Genomic DNA, 19,540 nt, shown 5'->3' with positions numbered 1-19,540 from the left:
GCACCGCGCTGACCCCGCGCTCGGTCCGCAGCTCCCCGGCGCGGAGGAGAGGCCCCGGCAGAAGGTCGCCGCTGCCAAGCTCAACGAGGAGATCTCCAGCGACTCGGACGTCGAGAGGTAGCGCCGCGCGTCCCCGTGCTGCTGCGGTCAGGGCAGGGCAGCGCTGCGGCCCCCGGGTGGTGCCGCCAGAAAGGGGGCCCAGGCCGGGCCGTGCCCGCGCTCTTGTCCCCCTCCCCCGCCCAGGGTACACGCTGCATCCTTGGGCAGGGGCTCCGCAGGTCCCTTCCAGCCCGGCTTCTCTACGCCCCAGCGGGAGCGTGATGTGAGAAGCCCCCGGGCGCAGAATCCGGCGCAGGGGTGGCTCTGCCCCGAGCCCTGTCCTGGCTGCTAGCAAAGCCTGGAGAAGCCGCTACCTCCTCTGTCGAGGTTGCAGCCGGGGCTTGATTCCAGGCCAGGCTCTCGCGGGCCCTGCCGGGTGGAAGGGGGTGGAGGAGACTTTCAATGTTGGGCCTGAGCACAGGGTGCTGTGGAAATGCTTGCCCCATCAGTTTGTAACTGCTGACATGACACCTTGAGTAGAAATGTCCGCTTTCTGCATTTTAAAAAAGGCCAATGGGGATATTTATATACTTCAAACAGCTGCCCTGTGCTCGAAGGTCCCTCTTGGCTGGGCATCAGGTAGCAAAGCATGTCTGGAGTACAGTCAGTATGAGTAGAGAGGGGAAAATTATTCCTATGTGTAATTGTCCCCTTTCCTTGTCTGCTGTTTCTAGCCCTGCGTTATCTGGGAAGCGGAAGAGGGACAATGAGGCGGAAGAGGAGATCGAGGAGACAGCTCAGGAAAAGAAGCTGAGATTAGCCAAACTGTACCTGGAACAGCTTCGTCAGCAGGGTGAGCACCTGATAAGCTGGGGGCGATGTGGATGGGTGGTGTAGGGGGTGTTAGGGGAGAGTGCGCTTAGTGAGCCGCTGTCTGGCTGTGGCTCATCCTTGGCTTATACGTGGGGAAAGTGGTCTTCTGTGCTACTTGGAGATGTCGTGCTGGACTGATCTAACTTGATGAAACTTGCTCTTGGAAACAGTCGGTATACAAAGATGAGGCTGTGTTCCCCAAGGATTTCTCAGTCTGAATTGTTTGATCCAAATTAATCTATGGCAAAGCGTAGTTTGTTAATTCAAACTGTTAAGCATGTAAAGGAAATAAGATACGGCCTCTTGTGTATTTGGTACTTCCTTCTTTGCTTACTTTCCTGAACATGGCACTTCACTGTTGTTACACAGGTATACAATGTAAGGCTTGGTTTCTATACATCACAGCGGTTGTGCTGTGTGTGGTGCTTGAGGAATCTGAAGGGAAAGCTCTTCATAGCTATGATGTGGAGCCTGTTATAAATCAGTCACTATTTCTCCCTGGAACAGTCTGGCATGGAGGCACCTCTTTCTTTTCCTAGTTTTTGAGTGCTTCTCTGTCCAGTACTACATCCTGGTTCTACCTCTCTGACCAGGTCCTAGGTTACTGCACTCTACGCATCGGCCGTGACTGTCTGGGCTGTGATTTGGCATGTGTGGGTTTCTCTTTGGGAGTCTGAGTAGCAGTGAATAGACTGACCAGGTAGCTTTAAAATCCAAGTACTAGGCACAAAGCTATTCAGACAGAGTTTTAAAACGGCACTCTGTGCACATATGTAGTACAATCCCTTTCAACGCCAGCAGCTGGCCAAAGCTTGCAGTCTTGTAGGCTCTTCTGGAGTCCAGGGTTTAGTGGCATGGTTTGCTTGCAAGAATGTAGAAGTCTAACTAAGCAGAAGGTTTTAAACCATCAGAGACGGGCTTGGAACTGTGTTTGCATTGGAGAGGTTTACACAGAGCTGTATCAGCTGGGGACACAAGGCTCATACCCTGTAATAAAGGTGCACTGGTATATTGGTGGCATATCGGATTGGCATTGATTAAAAAGAAAATCGACATTATTGGCAATCAGCTTTTTTTGGCTGGTATAGCTGATAATGTCACAGATTAAATGCCATGTACGTATGCACAGTCGCAGCATGCACGCGGCCAGGAACACAGCCTTGCAGCTTGGAGAGCAGGCTCCTGGCAATATGTCTGTGCAGGAGGGAAGGGGCATGGGTGGGGGTGCAGATCAAGGCCCCCACGGTAGGGGAGGGAGGGGGCAGGAGCTGCAGGCAGCTCATTTGTGGGGTGGGGTGGTGGGGCACCTCTCTGCTGCTGTGTGCACCCCTGGTAGAGTCATGGGGAACATGTACCCCCCCCAATATGTGCACAGAGCGAGGGCAGGCTGCCCACAGCAAGGGCCTCTTCCCAGTGAGGGGGCTGGGCCAGGGCCAGGGCTGCGCTCAGGGTGGGGTGGGCAGGCATTGGTGGTGCTGGGAAGGGAGGGCTACAGGGTGGGCTACAGCCACCCCAAAACTCCCCATAACGCACCCCCCCCAATCACCACTGCCTGGCCCCCCTCCCCCATGGGGAAGAGGCCAGTGTAATCCCTGGGCCTGAGCCCACAGTGGGCATCCTGCCTTTGCCCTGTACCCGAATCGGGGGGGGGGGGGGGGGCATGCCCCCCCAGGGGTGCACGCAGCAATGGGGAGCCACCCACTCCTGTGTCGCTCTGACAAGCCACCCATAGCTCTGTCCTGTGCCCTGCCCCATTCCCTTCCTTCACTGGGTGGGCCTCCATCTGCCCCTGCCATGGTGCCCCCCCAAAATGTATGCTGGATGCTGCTTTCCAAGCTGCCGGGCTGCATATAAGCTATCAGATTGGTATTGGCCAATATTTCTGGCTAATAATCGGCCCTTGGTACTGTCCAAAAAAATCTTTATCATGGCGCACTTGGTTCTTCCAGCACCTTCCCTCTCCCTCTCTTCTACACAGCCACAGCTCTGTCAGAAGAAAATAGGTTGGGGGCGGGGCAGGGGAATTAGGGTATCTGTGATGGCAGAAAAGGAACCTCCTTCTGGCAAAGCTGGCCCCATACCATGGCACCCAGCTGTCTTTATGCTGTGGCAAGAGCAGCCTTTGGTAGTGTGGACATAGCCCTCAGAAACCTCTCTGCAGGCTTCTCCCAGGGTCATTCAGTGCTGGTTGGATGAAGCTTCTGCCTTCCTTGCTATGTCCTTCTCCACCCCCATCCTCACACTTTTTCTCAAACTATACCTTGCTAAATCCTTCTGTCTAGAGCTATAGAATTCCTGAGTGGCCTTTCAACTGCCTTTTGTTTTGGGTGGAAATGGGGGCTTAACTCTCCTAGTCTTACAGCCATTTCAAATGGAGATCTTAAATAGAGGGTGGTGGCCAAATCTCATTAGTTTAACCCTTCCTATAATGTTGGCTTGCCTTTCCTCCCGGTAGCTGAGGCAGGCCTGACTTCTTCAGATACAAAAAATGAGCTCCATGTCTTAGCCTGGTTCCCCCAGACAGTTGCCTCCATTCCTACCTTGAGAGAAATGCTTTACAGCCCTTTTTTGGAGCTCTCCAGTTCTTCTGTTCCCTGCCCTGACCCTTAGTCAGCCACAGACCTATAGGAAACTGAGTGCATAGGCTGGACATTATCCCTTAACACCTCTCAAATGTTTTCAGAGCAGTGGTGTATGTTTACCTGTTCCTTGTCTTTTTGCCTGCTTTCCCAAACTGCGTAGTTGACTTACGTCCTGTTCACACAGTGTAGCTGTAGGAACCAGACTGGCATACATTATTCACAAATTGCAGAGCAGCTCCCTAGCATCCAAGGTTGTCACTCTCCAGAGGCTTTTGGGGGAGGCAGAGAATGGGTGAAGTTCCAGGACCTGAACTCAGCACTTGCCAGGTGTACAAGACTTGTCCAGCATGTCTGAGAAGCTCTGTGTGCTCAGAAATCTTCACACAGGAGCAGTTCAGCTTTTTGAAACAGTTTAAGAGTAAGTGTAGATAGCTTACACTGAATGAGTGTGAATGTACTGTTGCTAAAAGGACCTTATTCTGAAATGCTTAATAAGAATGTGGGGGAGATGTTGGGTAGAGAGACATTCAGGCCTTAAATCTGCTACTGATTTGCTGTGAGATCTTGGATGAGGCACTCTGCTTCTCAGTGTCTTCATTTCAGCTCTGGCTTAAAATGGGGATAATCCTGGGAGAGGAAAAAGCAGTGAGCATGAAGGTTTGGCTTTCATCTGCTTGACACCCAAGTTCTGTCTCTATGGACAAGACAAATTGTTTCTTGACCGTAGCAAGCTACCAAATAAAAACAGGAGTGTCTGTTAGCAGGCACTTCGTTTAAAACTGCTACAGCTTTTATGGGTTTGTTTTTTTTTTAATGAAAATTCACCTGCTTAAAATGGCAGAGCATTGGGTGTTTTCATGTATGGCAAGTGTAGGCTGCCATCCCTTGCCCCCACCCCCAGTGAGAGAATCTCCTGGGATGGGCCCACAGATACAGTGTCCTTTCTTGAGCAGCCTTAAAAATTATCCCTGCAAAAGCATGCTGAACCTTTGTGCAACCAGGCAAAGTCTTAAAGGCCTGTCTGTACTGGGGCAGGGGTAGGTGCTGCCCAGCCAGGGTGCAGGGCAGAGCTCCTGACAGCTTTGGTGGGGGGGGGTGTCCCGCTGTGCATATCCCCAGAGAAGGAATGGGGGGGAACGTGCCCCCTGCTTTTGTGTGCAGGGTGAGGATGGGTTGCCCACTGTGGGCTTGGGGCCGGGGGCTGCACGAGTCTCTTCCCTGGAGAGGGCTGGGCCAGCACTGTGTGCAGGGCTGGCAATGGTGGCACTGGGAAGGGGGGCTACGGGGTGGGCTACAGCCACCCTAAAATTTGCTGTAGCCCACCTCCCAGCACCATCACCACCCAGCCCCCTTACTGGGAAGAGACTGGTGCAGCCCTAAGTCCACAGCAGGCCGCCTGCCCTTGCCCCGCGCACACATCTTGGGGGGCACATGTCCCCCCCGCCTCCCCTGGGGGTGTGCTCAGTGGTGGGAGCTGCCTCTCACATGAGCTGCCTGTGACTGTCCTGTGGCCTGCCCTAGCCCCATTGGGGGTCCCTCACCATGGGGGCCTCAATCTCTGCCCCCCACTCTTCTTCCCACCCATCAGCTCCATCCCCTCCACAGACTTGCCTGCCGGACACTGCTCTCCAAGCTGCCGGGCTGCACTCCTGTCCATGTGCATGTTGTGGCTGCGTGCATATGCGCAACATTTATCAGTGACATTATTGGCCAAAAAAAGCCAATTGCCAATGACGTCAATTTTCCTTTTATCAATGCCAGTACAATATGGACTGATATATCAGTGCACCTCTACTGTTTATGCCTTTTGGTGTGGGTCTGGGTAGTCTGGTGTTGAACAGAAGACTACGGTACAGGGAGCTGCTGACCTTTGGCTCAAGGTGAGACTTAAGTCTGGAGTTGACTGCCTAATGAGGGATGCAGTGAATAGGGATCAGTGTACAGAAGTCCTTGTTTTATTGTCTTCTTATCCCCCAACCTCCCTTACTCTGTGCCTTAAGTCTGTCTCTCTGCTTATCTTGGACAGAGGAGGAAAAGGCTGAAGAGGAGGCTTTCAAAGAGGAATTGGTGGCTGGCCGCCTGAAAGAAGATGTGGTGAGTAAGCTGCATAGGCGAGGAAGGCTGGTAGGTGCAGGAGTTCCCTACTTGTACAAGCTGGCTTCCCCTCGTGCACTCCTTGGGAGTCTCCACAGCCTACTCTGAGTGCCTGCCTTGAGGAGTTCGACATGTGGGAGGGAGCAGATTCTCTGCATTTGACCCCTGTATGAGCCCCTAGCTTCTGTAGCTGGCCAGAGCAGAGATAAGTAGCTGCAGCGGGGAGAGGGGATTCCAGGGCAGGGTGTCTCAGTCTTCTCTCAAATAGGTATACACTCTCTGATGCTAAGGCAGACAACTGTTTCGTGCATTGGGGTCGTTTTCTCTGCTAAACTGAGCTGTTCAATCCCTGGAACAGCTCTCTTCTAATTAAACCACATGAGGGCCAAGTGAGATGCACCCCCAAATTTCTCCATTGTCAGACTTCCTGCCTGTACCCTCCAGAAGCCGTTTGCCCTAGCAGCCTATGAACCAATAAGCATGGGACTTGTTCCGTACAAGACATGCCCATTGGCACTCTATCCATGGGGCAGTTGGGCATCTCACTTCCACCCTTAGTAATTAAGCTGTCCTTGTTCCCCACTTCATAATGGTAAAGACCCCTCTCTGGAGCACAGGGGCTGAGGGTCTGTGCCTTTTCTGATCACATCTAACTTGTTCTCCCCTCAACAGCTCGAACAAAAGGGAAAACTGCAGCGACTGATCGCCAAAGATGTAAGTTTGCAAAGCTTCTCCCTGAAAGCTCCACTGCAGACCTCAGCTGAGGCCTCTAGCCATTCTGGGCCAGGGAGGGAGCAAAGCTATTTGCCTGTGCCTTGGCCTGAGTTTCCCTTTCCTAGCTGGTACCATCTCCATTCTTTGAGATTAGTTGTTTTCCCACCATCTACAGCCATCTATGAGTATGCCCTTCAGTGGAACTGAGGATCCTGGTGGGAAAGGTGGTCCATATCTGAGGTTTAGATTTTCTTTGCTCTGCTTCAGCTTCCCTGAGTGACCCTTGAGCTGTATCATGCTTCAGTTCCTCTTCTGTGAGGTTAGGGTCGTAGCTCTGTTTGGCCTTCATGTCAGCTGTGCTTGGTCACCATGTTGATGTGGAGGGGTGTAGAAGTATCTTAAATACTTAAAAGGCCTACAGTTCTACATTTGGGTGTCTGTACTTAAAAGGTCAGTGGTCCTGTCCTCTTGCTGCTCCCAGTGAAGTCAACAGCAGATGGAAATCCAGAGACTGTTACCAATAGGATTCTTTTTGCCAAAGCTCCCCAAGGATTGACACAGCCCCGTCTGATTTGGCATCAAGTGAACTTTAATAGTAACCGCTACACACTATTACAAGCTTCCTCCCTGTCATATGACCTGGCAAGTGGTTTCTTTAGTAGTTATAGCAGTGACCTTTGGTGGCACTGACTTCGAGTCCTCCTCTGGGTGTGTGGGACATTTGTTTCTGGATTTCCCGCTAGTCAAGCAGAAATTCCACAGCTGCCCTCCATCTTCCTAGAGTAGCAGCATGAATACACACTGCTCTTTTGTTTGTCCGTTGCTTTTATAACTTTCTCGTCCTAAATCGTCCAATCCCCAAATTCCTTACCTCATCATTTTAGATAAGGTTCTCCAATCCTATTCAGCTTTTGGTTTTGTTTCCTTTTAGGCAAACTGATATATCTGTTTCACCCACCATACCAGTCACAGCACTCACTTTTTCCCCTGCCTTATAAAATTGTACAGAGTACTTTATTGCTTGGTTCTGGGAAGGCCTAGACTATGGCTGAGAGCCTTTGCATAACTCAGTTTGCCAGCTACAGGGACCCCTGTGCAGTGTATAAAATGGCTTGAAGCACCACAGACCTTGCATGGTGCTGTTTCACAGCAGAAAATAATGGTCCAGAATCATTTGTGGTGTAAAGCAGTGTATTCCTAAGGTAAAGCCAGTAGAGCACTTTGGCCTAGCAAATCTAGCTGGCATAAAACTGAACATGGTGCTCATTCCAGGTCAGAGTTGGGGGTGTAGAATCAGTATTGCTAAGGGCTCAGTGGGGACTGCCACAAGCTTTCTTCTGGAGGAGAGGCCCCAGTAATGGACATGTGTTTGGGCCCTTGTTAATGGGATGCTTTGTATGAACAGCTGCAGCCTCCAGATCCAGCAGAAATCAGGGTGCTACGAGGGCACCAGCTGCCCATCACCTGCCTGGTCATCAGTCCAGATGATAAGTACATCTTCTCAGCGGCCAAAGACTGCTCCATCATCAAATGTGAGTTTCTGCCTCCCTTCTTAGCCAGGGCACTGCAGAGTCCAGTTCAGGCAGTGTGTCCTAGCACTTCCAGAGAATGATAGTAAAGAGCTACCTTGGGCTGAGCTCCCCCTGTGAATGGCATGGACTAATGGTGCTGCAGCGGCCCATTGTGGTGGGTGGGTGGAATAGCTACGTGGTACCCTGCACTGTGCCCCATGCTGTGTAGGCATGGCCACAGAAGCAACATGAATCTGAGCAGGGGGAGAGAGAGTGGGGAGGGCAGGGGTAGAGGAGTCTGCAGTATAGGGCACAGTCCTCCCTCAGGTTTCCGGTGGTGTCTGGCAGGCCAGACACAGCCCGCAGGTGCAGAGGGTAAAGTTAGAAGAGCAGCATGCACTGGGGCTAGTGCAACAATTCTCTTGGAACAAGTAGCCTGTTAGCCCCAAACCTCAGAATTGCCCCTGGCTTGGAGCAAATGAGACCTATGGTGCTTTGTCAGGAGTGAGGCAAGCTGTGTAACATAAGGAGCCTGGGGGAGGGGTTCCTATGGAATGTGGTGGCTGGAGACTAGTGGCTTGTCTGGCTCATCAGTTCATCCTTTGCTTCTCCACCCACTGGGGAATGGAGATCTTTTATCTCCTTGTGTATTCCAAGAGGTGGTGCCTGGGGTCTCTGGCACAGCAGCCCATTTAAGTCTGTAACCTCACTAAAGCCTAGTCCTACAAAGACAAGGTGGAGGTGACTAGTGGAATCTGGTGTCACAGGGGATGTGGAAAGCGGGAAGAAGGAGCACATGATCCGTGGAGGGAAGAAGGGCACAGAAGGGCATGTTGGCCACACAGCACACATTCTCTGCATGGCTATCTCCTCGGATGGCAAATACCTGGTAAGAAGAATTGTCAACGGCTTGGCCCTCCCTTGCAGGTTGGCTTTGAGGGCATTTACATTGTACCTCCTGTAACCTAGTTGCGTTCCCCTCCTCACCCCCATCCCTCTAATGTTAGTCCCTTGCTTGGGCGCTATGTATTTCCCTACCGGCTTTGTCATCTTTTTTGGATTCATAATCCTAAACATCTACTAATAATAGTCCTCAGTTGTGCTGGGATTCAAGGCTTCAGCCACCATGAATTCCTGGCTCTTGCTATTGTTATTCTTACAGACTCTAGACCCCTCCTTATCCCCAGCCCTGCCACTCACTCTCCATTCCTGGCCCACTTCAGAACACGGAAAGGGGTTTGGCTCTGGCAGACCCAGCTGGGCAGTGTTTCCATCTAAATTCTACACGAGTCGCATACTAGCTGTACCTAGGAAGGCTTGTGCATAACTACCCATGTCCTGGTAGCGATGCCTGTCAGACTCCATCTCTTCTCTCTGCCCCAGATCTATCTCTTATCTCTGTCCCAGAAGCTTCGTGGTAGCCATGACCACGTTGTAGTGATCTTGTCTGTGACCTGCAACTGAAACTTGCCAGCCTTCATCTTCTCTGTTGCTAATAGCTCCAGACTGACAGGACCACCCTGAGATGATGAGGAATGGTGAACCTAGTAGTTCTTTGCTCTTCCCAGGGAAGAAAGGAATCTGGGAACTAAACCCAAGTTGGCTGGAGTTGAAGCCAAGCTGGCTGGGACCTTGCCTGCTCGTGGGCTCTGTTCTCTGAGCTTCTTACTGATAGTCTTTATACCCATCAAGCAGTGAGGATGGCTGAAGAGTGTAATTGTACATCTGACTGTGTGGGGCATGTGACCATTGTTATCCAGGAAGGCTGGCTTTGGGCTGAGGTGAGGATGGGGATGAGTGTCCTCTCTCTGGCAGGCCACAGGAGACAGGAACAAACTGATCATGATCTGGGAGGCTGCAACCTGCAAGCACCTGTATACATTCACCGGGCATCGAGATGCTGTATCGGTGAGTGTGATGGGAGAGGCTTGAGTGGGGGGGTCTGTATGAAAAATGGTTCTGGGTACAGGCACCTTCTAGCACCTGGACTCAACCCACTGACCCTGGGATCGCTGGGCAGTGACTGCGGAGCTGGGCCGCAGAGCAGAGTCACTTGGGGAATTTTGGTGGCCTGTTGTGGGCTAGGGGAGTGGGCGTGGTACTGACCAAGGCTGCAACAGCTCACCAAAACTCCTTAAGTGCTCTTTTGGCTCAAATAATTGCCCACCCCTGGCTAAGACCCATGTTTCTCTAGGTTGTGCCTTGGGATGCCTTGTCTCCATGGGACCTTTGTTGTCTTAGTTACAGGAGAGGCTCTTGGAAAATGAGGAAGGGCTGAGTGTAGTGGGGTGGGAAAGCAGCTGCTTCTGGGACCTTCTCACAGTGCTGTCTGTCCTCTTGGAGAATTACTTTCTGAGTTGGTCTCCTGTTTGAACTTAAGCTGCCTGGTTTGCCTCATTCCTGAGCTTGTCTTTCTCCCTGGGAATATGTGTTGTGTGCCTGACAGCTTAGTCCCTTGGAGGGTTGAGGAGCTGAATGTGCCCCTGTTCCGACTGCCCTGTGAGCTCATATTGTTAACCTCTGGGAGCACTTCCTGGGTTCAGAGGGTATGGGCACTGGTGGGTTGGGGCATTGGTGTGCCTGTCCTCTGGGGAATGCTGACCCACTGACAGTTGCCCCATACTGCAGTCCTGGCTGCTTTTGTGCCAGTCTGCTTATCTCGCCTGCTGCTAGTTGTCCTCTTTCTCTCCTGCACATAGGGCCTGTCGTTTCGGAAAGGCACGCACCAGCTGTACAGTGCCTCACACGATCGCTCCGTCAAAGTCTGGAACGTGGCAGAGAACGCCTACGTGGAGACACTGTGAGAACTGAGGCCTCTGTGCCATGGGCTGGCAGAGCTGAAAAGGCTCAGTAGCTTCCAAGGGGGCTCTAGAGATGGAGAGCTGGGCTTTTGCAGGTCTGGGATTCATGGGTGGGGCATCCAGAAAACTGGGGCAGCAGGGTGCACCTTATTTGGTCCCCAAGCTGCTGTCTCTTGGCCCGTCTGCCCAATGAGTGGTGTAATACTTAGGTGTTGCTGAGTTGTCCTGTTGTGAGAATGTGACCAGCAGCTCAGAAGCCTGCCTCAGTGCCAAGCGCCTTAGTGTAGCTACCTTCGACATCTGTGCTCGCTCTTTACCACATCAGTTGAGAGGCACAGCACTGCCTGGCCCATAAGCCCAATAAGGTGCAGCCAAAGGCCATGCTAATCCAGGAGCACATGCAACAGGCCTCCACTGTGCCATGCCCATGAGGGGAGGAGATTCTCTTGGCCATGGAGCTTTGGCAGGAGAGGGGTGAAGCTGCCAAGCTGGGCTCCCTGGATTATTGAGGTGCTCTTGGGACACGTACATGGGAGCCGACAGTTGTACAGCAGGCTGAGGATTCATACTCCATCCTCTTCCTTCCCCACAGGTTTGGACACCAGGATGTCATCACAGGACTGGACAGCCTGAGTCGGGAATGCTGCGTCACATCAGGTGGGAGAGATGGCACCATCCGGGTCTGGAAGATTCCTGAAGAGTCTCAGCTTGTGTTCTACGGGCACCAGTAGGTCTGAGAAGCCCTAGCCCCTGCTTAGGGTTACATGCCATGATGCCTGTGGTCTGCTCTGTTTGTGTTCTCCATCTCTTACAGCAGTCTCCCTGCTAGTTGCATCTTAGTGCCCCTGCCTGTGCCGTGCTGCAGAGATGGGATGAGGGTCTGGACTCCCATCAGCCCATTATTACACTCGGTTCCTCTCAAGCTGGGGTTGGTGGATGTCATGACCACAGCATCCTCCTTTAGCACATGCATTGACCATTGAGTGGCATGCGATGCATTTGGTCTAGCCCTTGGTTATATCAGCAGTACCATCTGATTCATGGGACTTTTGCTTCGAGCTTGCTGGAGTGCCTCCAGGGGTTTGGGAACTCTGGCCATGTTCCCATGTTGGAGCAGCATATAGTGGAACAGTGCCAGGCTGTGCCAGATGGACTGATTCCAGGGATATAACTGGGAGTCACAGGGGGTCGCATACAGTTAGATGTCTGGATGGGATCAGTCAGTAAAAAGGGGAGATCTGCACTTCTTGGAGAAAACCCAGGGAAGGCCAGTGTTCCTCAGGCTGTCTCTCCTTGTAAGTGTCTGTCAGGAAGGCCTCTTAAGGAACATGCTGAGTGTGTCAGTGGGAGCTGGCACTGTGGACAGGTAATGCCTTCTCCTTTAGGAGTTGCATCAGAACAAGCTAGTCCAGGCCTCTGGCATCTGCAGTGAAAGAGTTTGGAACAGCAAAGAAAGACCAAACAAGATCTCTTTTCCTTGCTCCCTTTCCTCCCAGGGGCTCCATTGACTGCGTCCAGCTGATCAATGAGGAGCACATGGTATCTGGTGCAGATGATGGGTGAGTACCTGTGCCAGGGCTGTGGCATCCTGGCGCTTTAATCCCTGGGGCCACTGTCTCTGGCCTCACCAGCTGTTTCTTCTTTCAGGTCTGTTGCCCTTTGGGGTCTTTCAAAAAAGAAACCACTAGCAACTGTGAGGCAAGCACACAGTAACCATGGTGCCCAGGGACTGGAGCAGCCCTATTGGATCTCCTCAGTGGCTGCCATGCTGAACAGTGACGTTGTAGCTACAGGTGCCTCGCGCTGTGAGACCCTAGCTTTTGCTGTTGCTCTGGGCTGGGGGCTATGCAGGTGGGAGGGGGAGGGATGCCCCCCCCCCACTCCCTCCCACCATTTGAGGTCCGGTTTGGAGCCAAGAAACCCAAGGTTTTCCTTTGGCCTTAGGCAGGGTGCTGTGCTGTGCTATGCTGTGCTGTGCCGTGCCATCCTCTTGCTCTGTAAAGCTGGAACAGTGTTGGTCCGGCAGGGAGGGGAGGGTGCTGAGTAGCAGCTTTATGAAATGCTCTGGGGTCACTGCATGTCAGATGTCATTGGGGAATGTATCTAGTGTCCTGATCTCTCAGGGCTCCAAGTGTGGCTCTGCTTTCCTGGGCTTGCATCTCCCAATCAGCCCCAGGGTGTCTGCAGAGCAACAGGCTGTGCCTGCTCTCCTACGTCTAGCATGGGGTCTGGCAAGAAGAGCTGGCATGATCTGGTTGGAGCTGGTCCTGCTTTGAGCAAGGGGTAGACTAGATGACCTCCTGAGGTCCCTTCCAACCATAACTTTCTATGATTACCTTGACACAGGCTCCCACCTGCCTAACATACAGTTTGGTTGTACCTGAATTGTTCTGAGCCTGGACAGACCAAAATGTCAGCCAGTAAATAACCAAATTCAACAGGCTTCTAAAAGGAGGCACCTGAGAGCAGCAGTGTGGGCAAAGTTATGAGTTGGAGGAGAAGGCGCTTCCTCATTGTTCCCTCTCTCCTGTAAGGAAAACAGGCCCTCTTAGTTCTGGCCTAGGTTCTGAGAGGACAGCCCTCCCTGCTGTTGGACTCAGCAACTTCTCAGCCAGTCCCTGATCCTTGCTGCTTGGGGTTAGCTAGGTCATCAGTGCTGCTGGGCCACAGCCCTAGCTTAGAAGCTAACTGATGAGTGAAGAAATATTCCCCACCCCCATGAAAAAGGAGTGATGGGAGCAGGCCGGGAAGAGAGTATGAAAAGAAGAGGGCAGTAAGCTTGAGTTGGCCTCAGATGCATGACACACAGGAACCGACTGGTGAGCTCTGAACAGGGATGATACCTCTTGGGTGGTGGGGAAAGTTTCTGGTGATACCAGCAGGGCCTCTACAGAGACAGGGTCTGACCTGTCATATCTATGTGTTGCTCCACCCAGTTCCCCTCTTCCAGATACGCGTGTCCACTTGCTATTGATCCTGTACAGGGCTGCATTCATCCTGATGCCCAGACTGGTCCCAGTGCCTGCCCAGCAGCTCCTGTTCATGCTGCGAGGGCAGGGGGCCCTGAGGCTTGTGGGATGCTCTTTGTGGATACTGTCTGTGTCCTAGGCCCTCTATAAGCAGGGGGAGATGGGTGTAGTCTGAGGAGGCAGGTGCCTGGTTTGTCCTGAGTGCCTCAGTGAGGAGGGGCCCAGCCAGAACCAAAGGGGCTGCTGGGGGTGCCCTGTGTAGCCCTGTGCAGTCCTCATCTGCCACTCTGTCGCAGGCTCATGCAGCGCCAGCGTGAGGCTGTGGAAGTGCAACGAGGGATTCCGCAAGCTGGAGCTGCTCTTCGACATCCCCCTGGTAAGGAAAAGGCATGGGCACGCTGGTGCCAAGGCTCCGTCTGGCCTGGTGAGGGAGAGGAGAGGGCATACGGGACGGGAAGGTCCTTCGTACCCAGGGTCCCCCATCTCCAGACAAGTGTGGGGCCAAGAGGGGCAGGTGTTACTGAGCACAGGAATGTGCCCAGAGAGGCTCCCTCCTACTTCATGCCTGAATCCTTCAAAGCACCCCAGGGGAGCTGCAAAGACTCCTTACATGTCAGACTGGGATAGCATTACCTCCTGGGAACCAACCACCACAACAGTCCTAGCCTATAGTGGCCCTTGCCTCTTGGAGCTTGTCCTCAGGGCCTTTCTCTCTTTCAGGTGGGCTTTGTCAACAGCTTGAAGTTCTCAAATGCAGGGGACTTCCTGGTGGCTGGAATCGGGCAGGAGCACAGGTACTGGCTGCTTTTGTGCCCTTAGGGCATTCGTTCTCCCACCTTCTTAGTCAGGGCACCCTCCACAAATGTTGGGCTGCTTCAGCTTACCTCGGTGCTTCTCAGCTGGAGTGCTACCACATGCTCCTGCCTCTGTAAGACTTGTCTGATGAGCATAAAGCAGGCAGGAGCAGAATAATGAGCAGAGATCCTGGCTTTCTTCTCGTCCCCTTCAGTGTGCCTCCTGCCAGGAGAAGCATGTGGGCTCAAATCAGGCTGCAGCTGCAGCTGCTTCCCAGCCTGCCTCTGTAGGAGGCATGTGGGACACTTCAACCTGGCCCCAGCATTACCCACGCTGCAGCACTCCTGGAAGGGGTTTCAGCACTGTCTCCCCATATGTCATGGCCTGGAAGAGCCTTTCTGGCAAAAAGACAGCTAGATTTGACTTTTTGATCAGGCTTTTAGACTGTCTCAGCAGCAACAAAAGTTCAGTGATGTACTGGAATGGGGGGAAACCTTCAGGGTAAAGGATACAGGTGGCAGGGGGTGGAAAATGAACCTCCTCTAGCCTTCCTGCCAGCTGACCTGTTCCTCCAAAGCAGTGGCTAGAAGATTAGAGAAATATCCTGTGTAGTGCTGCAAGCCCCAACCCCGCTGCCAGGGCAAAGAGGTTCTAGTCTAGCCTTGCCAGTGATGGGTGTTTGAGCTGGTTGGGGGGAGAAAGTTCTTGTTTCTACTTCCACTTGTGGACTGGAGATGGCACCTTCTGGGTGCCTGGGAGTCTCCTCCCAGCAGATCATGAGGAGCTGTGCAACCTGTTTAAACTGCAGCACCCAGGCCCTTCTTGTGGGGAGTGGGGGCTAGCATTGGCAGCAAGTGGTGTCTTCGGACTTCTGCCTGGCGTGTTCCTCAGGTGGTGAAACACAAACTCAGGGCATCTCTCATTCAGGTTGGGCCGCTGGTGGCGAATCAAAGAAGCCAAGAACAGCATCTGTATCATCCCCCTGAAGAGGATGGCAGCAGCTAGCAGTGTGCAGACGGGTGAAGGCTCCTAACCCAAAACTCCCTCCTGCCTCTGTCTGCACAGTTCTGTCACAGCTGGAGCTTTTGGAAAGAGACTTCGAAGTTCGGTTTTTCATTAAACCATCCCCTCATTTGTATGCCCTGCTGTCTTTGTCTCGCAGTCCATCCTACTTGCCAGAACCTAGGTGGCAGTTGCTAGTGTTGATTGTACACTGGGCATGGGAGGCAAGTGACGGCATTTGGAATGGAGGAGAACATCAGGCCTCCTCGGTTCTTGCCTACCCCTCCTGCAGCTGCCCACTCGCTCCTACCCGCAAAAAAGAAAGTGCAGCTGCCAAACCTGTTCACAACAGTTACGGGCAGAGAGATCTTCTATGTCCATGGGGAGCATTGTGCCATGACAGCCTTGCTTTGGCCCCTTTCCTTTCTGGCCTCCAGCACAGCTGTGCCACACCTCATCGCTGAAGGAGAAAGTCCTCTAACCAGGTGAAGCCCTGCCTCACAGCAGGGCTGGGATCATCCAGTGGAGGCTGAGGGGAGATTAAAGGGAGCAGCACAGGTTTGGGATTTATGGCAGAGATGTCATGAAGAACTTGCTTCCTGCCTACTGAAGGTGGAGCTCTCTGGGAGTTTTGGCCCCTCCTGCTTGTCCTTGGCAGGGGATAACTTTCTTTGGGCAAAGTTAGAGTCAAGCTTGGCTTTGCTGAGGACATCGTGTCATAAGGGAGGAGCTGGAACTTGGCCAAATTGAATGTCTTGGGGTTATGTGAATAAGCAGTGTTCCTTTGGCTTGAGATCAGTCTGGGGCAGTGCACGGGCTGAGTGACAGAGGGACAGGGCATCTAGTACCCTCTGCTGCCTTGTCTTCCCACAGGAACAGACCTCTGACCAGTCTGGTCTCGGCAATATGACTTGCCCTGTCTTCCTGTGCTCAGTTTGCTTTGGGAGATTGTGCATGACTTAACAGTAGGTGAGTTGATCACTGCTGTACTTGAGCCATGCAGAACAAAGGTCACAATAGACCCCTTTCAGCATTTAGGCTCCTGTACAGAGTGCTGCTGCATTTGTTTCTGCCTGGCTCTGGTCTCTGAGCCTAGAGCTCTGCAGTCGGAGAGGGACTTAGACCCTCGGATGATGCATCGGGCTACTTTTTTTTTAAAGTTAAACCAGAGAAGTGGGGGTCTCAGAAATAGGTGCCTGGTGTTGAAATGCTGACCTGCAGGAGGGTGACTTTTCTCTCACTTCAGCAACAGCTAACAGCTGCTTGTTTATTCCTGGCTTCAGGGAAGCTGAGGCTGACTACCAGCAGCTCTGGCTTTGGTCTCTTTTGTTGCCAGCCCCTCCAAGATTTGCCCAGTCTCTTGGTCACAGTGAGTATCTCCTATGCTGGTGAACTGTCAGCAAGCCAAGCCCTTTGCATAAATCCCCAACTGAACTCGGTGCTCATACATACTGGGTGCCAGGAGAGAGAAGAACAATCATTACGTCAGACCCCTTCGTGGCTGCTGTTGCTATTTAGCACCTTTTCATCACTTTGGTCAGTGTTGTCCTTCCTATTTTAGAGATGGGAAAATAGGCACAGAAGGGGAGTGATGGGGCCAATGTCACCCACTTGCCCTTCTCTGTACAGATACTGCCAAACAGGCACCAGCTTGTTACTGACCAGGCATTGACTGGAGCCAGGGACATATCAATTGCTTTGTGACTCCTATATGACCATGGCATCTTGAGGTGCCACCTGAGCATGGCACCCTCAATGCATTGAGCAGCTTACATTCTAAGTAGCAAAGTACATAAAAGAAATGGTATTATCATTTTACTGGGGGAGAGGAGGGCTGTCTACTGCTGAAGGTTGCTTGTAGCTGTTTGTAGAAGAGCAGAGTCCCATGAGCCACCCAGCCCCCCTGGTTAAGAGCTCATATTCCCATGCTCCCTCTCCCCTTGCTTTACACAGAGACTCTATGAAGGCCCCCTGGCTGCTGCAAAGTATTCAATTAAAAAAAATGCACTTTATTTACATAAATTACAAAAATCACAAACTTGTTCACAAAAAAATCTACTCTTAAAAACTCGCATTGTTGGAAATACATGGATCACACTGAGAGCTCTAGCTGAGGTTCAAACAAAACTCACCATTTCTTCTGCAGCCTACAGCATGGGAATTTGCTCTTGTCTGAAAGGCTGCTTCCAAGAAATAGCTTATAAAAATTAAAAAACACCAAGAGATAGATATAGAGTTATATTCCCCAGCCCAGTCTGTCATTTGGTTTTCAGTATTTCCTACTGACCTGGAGCAGCAGGAGTGACGAGCAATGAATAACAGCAGGGGTTGTTCAGTGACATGGAGTAGTGCGCTGATTCTGGGGCTGTTCAGTACCCTGCAGCACACGCCTAGATAGCAGCTGCACTAGCAGTGTTGGTGCTGCTCTGCTGTTAGCTACCCTCCTTTCCTCTCTGTTAGAAGTACAAAGGTGGCAGAAACCCCAGGATGGCAGTGCTCAACTGCTGCATTTCTTAGAGGTCTGTTGGATGCAGGCAGATCCTGTGGTGCCGCCTCATTCTCTAGTTGCTTACCTTGAGATGGGATATGGGGCTGTGAATTCAACCTTGCCCCTTTGTGTGGTGGTACCACTCAGCCCTTCCTACCCAAGAGAATCAGTACAATGGCTAAGATGAGCCTGCTGTCCTGGAGGAAAATGCTGTGGGAAAGAGGTATGGGCAGAAGAGTGCAGCATTGGCACTGGCAGTGTGTCTGAGCTCAGGATGTTGGCTTTCTAGTGCTTAGTACCACCATCCTGGGGCTAGTGGGAGAACGTATAACTGGCAGAAGCCTCCTCAAAGGCATTAGATGTACTTTTGCTTAATTCCTCTGGATTAAATACGTTGATATATATAGATGGTGAGTTTTCCAAGCGGCTAACAATGTAGTTTGGGACAGGAAATGTATTCAGAAGCCGAACTACATTCGGAAGGCAAAAGACAGGTGGCTGTTACATTAACACACTAAGTAGCTTGCGTCTCATGCAACAGTTACCCCTGTGTTTTATAACTGCTGTGTTCCTTTTCCTGCTTCAACTTCCTATGCCAATGGGCAAGACAGTTGCTCCTTGTGTTATTGCCACAGACATACCATGGAGTTGAAATCAAATTGCTTAACACGGTGCAGTAAAGATTTTCTTATGTCCCCCTGCTGATCCTTGTAACCTTTAAATCCCATTGCCCTGTCTTTCCACAGGCTGTTGCTCCCTGTGTTTGTGACAGATGCACACAGACAACAGGAAAACGTCCAACCAGGGAAAAAAATACAAAACCCCGGACCTCTATGGAAGCTGCTGTACAAAAAAAGAAACATCAAGGTGGTTGCCCTACAGCAGAGCCATCTCACTGAGCCTGTGGGCTGCATGTGGCTTGGCCTGGGAGGGGTTAAGTTGTGGCCCCTGGGCTCCTGCCCAGTTGCCACTCCCTCTGTGCTCCACCTTCCTGTGACTTATGCTGTGTCCCTGCCCCAGGGGGTGGGAGTGTGGCATGGGGAGCTGAGGGTGAGCCTGGGACTGTGTGTTTGGTGCAGCAGAAGCAGGGTGGAGGGAAGGGAGAGGTCTGCACAGCATACAGCCCAGGGCGGGGGCCATGGCTTACCCTGGTGTGGCCCTCAGTCAAGTTGGACAGCGCTGCCTTATAGTAAGCTTTGGAGCTATTTGTAACCATAATAAGTAAAATAATTCAGTGTGAAATTAATGTCTCTTCAAGGTTTTTTTCTTCTTTTATTTTTATCTCTTCTGCTATGTAAAGAAGCCCTGGAAGGATTGCTTTTCTATTAAAAAAAAAAAATTAACAGCCCTGTTTGGTTTTTACTTTATATATATCTGGGCTATCATCTATCAGACTATAGATATATTAGAAGAAAATGAATGATGAGTAATCAGCATTAATAATCTTGATATCCCTGTTTTGGCTAAACATTGTGAAGGATTAGAGACTGCAGATAGGGGCTTTTTTAGCCCTCAGTAGAGAGGGATCAGATATGACATCTTTGGAAAGACAGTTTTTCTCCCGTGTGTTTGCCAGGTGTCAGAATTCATTGGTCATTTACACTATAAAAAAGCAAAAGCTCTTTAAAATGCTGTTAAAAAAAATCCTTCTACCTCTTTCAATCTTATGATG

General features: G+C 51.7%; 1 protein-coding gene across 1 annotated transcript; it reads left to right on the top strand.

Annotated features, from left to right (window-relative positions):
• Nucleotide 1: 1 nt before the first annotated feature.
• On the top strand, nt 2-19,168 carry RRP9 (ribosomal RNA processing 9, U3 small nucleolar RNA binding protein; the record flags this gene model as incomplete). Its single annotated transcript, XM_025210422.1, has 14 exons — nt 2-117; nt 774-892; nt 5,521-5,588; nt 6,261-6,302; nt 7,708-7,834; nt 8,581-8,702; nt 9,629-9,721; nt 10,513-10,613; nt 11,207-11,341; nt 12,111-12,173; nt 12,262-12,419; nt 13,880-13,959; nt 14,304-14,377; nt 15,306-19,168. Coding segments are annotated over 14 exons (1,404 nt in total), but the record flags the coding sequence as incomplete, so codon positions are not given.
• Nucleotides 19,169-19,540: the final 372 nt, after the last annotated feature.

The sequence above is a fragment of the Alligator sinensis genome, unplaced genomic scaffold, assembly GCF_000455745.1.
Source record: "Alligator sinensis unplaced genomic scaffold, ASM45574v1 scaffold610_1, whole genome shotgun sequence".
NCBI classification, from domain to species: domain Eukaryota; kingdom Metazoa; phylum Chordata; order Crocodylia; family Alligatoridae; genus Alligator; species Alligator sinensis.
This window is presented reverse-complemented; position numbering and strand designations above follow the sequence as displayed.